The 3,735-nt window shown below is 38.3% G+C and overlaps 1 protein-coding gene across 1 annotated transcript in view; it reads right to left on the bottom strand.

Moving 5' to 3' along the window:
• The window catches only part of nox5 (NADPH oxidase, EF-hand calcium binding domain 5), a 13,121-nt gene extending 9,615 nt beyond the window's left edge, over positions 1-3,506 (bottom strand). The window contains exons 1-3 of the mRNA XM_068723948.1: positions 3,387-3,506; positions 2,530-2,680; positions 1,708-1,918 (exon numbers count right to left, since the gene is read on the bottom strand). Of these exons, the coding sequence (XP_068580049.1) occupies positions 1,708-1,918; positions 2,530-2,680; positions 3,387-3,506 (482 nt within the window). The remainder of the gene's footprint in view (positions 1-1,707; positions 1,919-2,529; positions 2,681-3,386) is intronic.
• Positions 3,507-3,735: the final 229 nt, after the last annotated feature.

Raw genomic sequence — 3,735 nt, 5'->3', positions numbered from 1 at the left:
ACAGGAGTAATGACTAACAGGAGTAATGAATAACGGGAGTAATGAATAACAGGACTAATGAATAACAGGAGTAATGAATAACGGGAGTAATGAATAACAGGACTAATGAATAACAGGAGTAATGACTAACAGGAGTAATGAATAACGGGAGTAATGAATAACAGGACTAATGAATAACAGGAGTAATGAATAACAGGAGTAATGACTAACAGGAGTAATGAATAACGGGAGTAATGAATAACAGGAATAATGAATAACAGGACTAATGAATAACAGGACTAATGAAGAACAGGAGTAATGAATAACAGGAGTAATGACTAACAGGAGTAATGAATAACAGGACTAATGAATAACAGGACTAATGAATAACAGGACTAATGAATAACAGGAGTAATGAATAACAAGAGTAATGAATAACGGGAATAATGAATAACAGGACTAATGAATAACAGGAGTAATGACTAACAGGAGTAATGAATAACGGGAGTAATGAATAACAGGACTAATGAATAACAGGAGTAATGAATAACAGGACTAATGAATAACTGGAGTAATGACTAACAGGAGTAATGAATAACGGGAGTAATGAATAACAGGACTAATGAATAACAGGAGTAATGAATAACAGGAGTAATGACTAACGGGAGTAATGAATAACGGGAGTAATGAATAACAGGACTAATGAATAACAGGAGTAATGAATAACAGGAGTAATGACTAACGGGAGTAATGAATAACGGGAGTAATGAATAACAGGACTAATGAATAACAGGAGTAATGAATAACAGGAGTAATGACTAACAGGAGTAATGAATAACGGGAGTAATGAATAACAGGAATAATGAATAACAGGACTAATGAATAACAGGACTAATGAAGAACAGGAGTAATGAATAACAGGAGTAATGACTAACAGGAGTAATGAATAACAGGACTAATGAATAACAGGACTAATGAATAACAGGACTAATGAATAACAGGAGTAATGAATAACGAGAGTAATGAATAACGGGAATAATGAATAACAGGACTAATGAATAACAGGAGTAATGACTAACAGGAGTAATAAATAACGGGAGTAATGAATAACAGGACTAATGAATAACAGGAGTAATGAATAACGGGAGTAATGAATAACAGGACTAATGAATAACTGGAGTAATGACTAACAGGAGTAATGAATAACGGGAGTAATGAATAACAGGACTAATGAATAACGGAGTAATGAATAACAGGAGTAATGACTAACGGGAGTAATGAATAACGGGAGTAATGAATAACGGGAATAATGAATAACAGGACTAATGAATAACAGGACTAATGAAGAACAGGAGTAATGAATAACAGGAGTAATGAATAACAGGAGTAATGAATAACAGGACTAATGAATAACAGGACTAATGAATAACGAGAGTAATGAATAACGGGAATAATGAATAACAGGACTAATGAAGAACAGGACTAATGAAGAACAGGAGTAATGAATAACAGGACTAATGAATAACAGGACTAATGAATAATAGGAGTAATGAATAACGAGAGTAATGAATAACGGGAATAATGAATAACAGGACTAATGAATAACAGGACTAATGAATAACAGGACTAATGAAGAACAGGACTAATGAAGAACAGGAGTAATGAATAACAGGACTAATGAATAACAGGACTAATGAATAATAGGATTAAAAGTTGGTGTTGTCCTACCTGATGGTGAGGTTCTCCATCACCTCTGGGAAGTTCTCCAGCTCAGCTTTGAGCTCCTCGAAGGTGATCGATCCGCTGTTGTCTTTGTCGGCCGACTCGAACAGCGCCAGCGTCAAGTCGTCCAGCTTCTCCTCCGGCAGAGAGATGGCGCTCTCACGCAGACACGACTTCAGAACCGTCCGCAGCTCGTCTGGATCGATTGAACCGCTGCCTACGCGAATAAATCAACATAATAATGAACTGAGCGAGAGTTCTTTTGTGATTTATTTATTTTATTTTTAACCTGGAGGAAGAAGTGACTTTGTTTGATCCACATGTGGTGCTCTAGTGAGTATTAGCTTAGAATCTGTCTATAAGAAGTGGACGTAGTCGTCATGACGTCTCTCGTTGGTTTGTAGACCGATGTTTTGAAGCCTCGAGTTGGAAACTCAAGGCCTCGGCGATTTGTCCGTCACCATTTTGTTTTTTCTCCAACCAATAAACAGGAAGTGACCATATCTGGACTGAGGAGGAGTGACGTAGAGACCTGTCAATCAGCGTGTAGCCCCGCCCCTAAATTATCCCCTCTTTATGGTGTGTTTGACTTTAAATGGAGCATAATGTACTAAATGAACATCATGCTGTATTGAAGAAGACTGTAAACTAGAGATTGAGACCATAAACTCATGTTTACAATGTTTACTGAGGGAATAAATCAAGAGAGAAGTAGAGTCATTTTAGACTAGACTTCTATACAACCAGAGGAGTCGCCCCCTGGTGGACACTAGAGAGAATGCAGGTTTAGAACACAGCTCTCTGATGTGTTCTGGTGGTTTTCGTTACCGTCCACGTCGTAGACCTGGAACAGGAACTTGAGCTTGTCCGTCTCGCTGCCGTGGATCAGGAGGTTCAGAGCCTTCAGCAGCTCGTCCAGACTGATGGAGCTGCTTCCGTCAGAGTCGAACAGAGCGAAGAAACGCTCGGCGAAGAATGACTGCAGAGAAAAAACACACAGTACAACACACAATACAACACACAATACAACACACAGTACAACACACAATACAACACACAATACAACACACAATACAACACACAGTACAACACACAATACAACACACAATACAACACTTCTTGTACACTCCATTCATCAGTGGATCCATAAGCTCAATCAGGGACATTTATTTATATGGAACTATTAATGTATAAAATACAAAACCTGATTAAAGATTAAAGCGGTTCATTTTCATCCTTTTGGTTTCGTATTTTTTTTAAATAAATAATAATAAATCTTATTTCATTAAATCATATTTTATTAAAAATCAAAGATGGGAGAAAAGGTTTGAGTCAGAACTTAGTTTCTTCTTCTTCTCTTCCATTAATCGCGTCAAGACCCCTCAGAGTTATCTGGTGACCCTCTGGAGGGGCCCGAACCCTAGGTTGAGACCCTCTGGACTAAAATATGTGACTGTATATAAAGTACATAACAGTAAACATCAATAACATTGATGTTTTGTAATAATGTCTCAAAGAACCACAAATCAGACTTATGGGCCAAATTAATAATTTTATGTATTTATTGTATTAGTACTTTTAATACTTTGATGTATTTATTATACTAGTACTTGTCCTCCTCTAATGTATTCATGACAGCAGTACTTGTATCACTTTAATTGAAGTACTACTAGCAGTACTCTGACCTCTTTGACGTTCAGAGCCGTCTTGAACTCGTTGATGTCAATCTCCTGGTCTTCTCCAGCGATGCTCTCGAACTGTTTGGTGACCCAGTCGAGCCAGCGGGCGTCTTCGTCCACACTCATGCTGCTGAGGACAAACACACGGTGCTGTCACTGTACTGTCACTGTACTGTCACTGTACTGCTCACTGTACTGCTCACTGTATGGCTCACTGTACGGCTCACTGTACTGCTCACTGTACTGTCATTGTACTGCTCACTGTACTGCTCACTGTACTGCTCACTGTACTGTCATTGTACTGCTCACTGTACTGCTCACTGTACTGTCCTTGTACTGTCATTGTACTGCTCAC

The sequence above is a fragment of the Cebidichthys violaceus genome, unplaced genomic scaffold (genome assembly GCF_023349555.1).
Source record: "Cebidichthys violaceus isolate CVI_PGR_0920_01 unplaced genomic scaffold, fCebVio1.0.p SCAF_3, whole genome shotgun sequence".
NCBI lineage: Eukaryota > Metazoa > Chordata > Actinopteri > Perciformes > Stichaeidae > Cebidichthys > Cebidichthys violaceus.
This window is presented reverse-complemented; position numbering and strand designations above follow the sequence as displayed.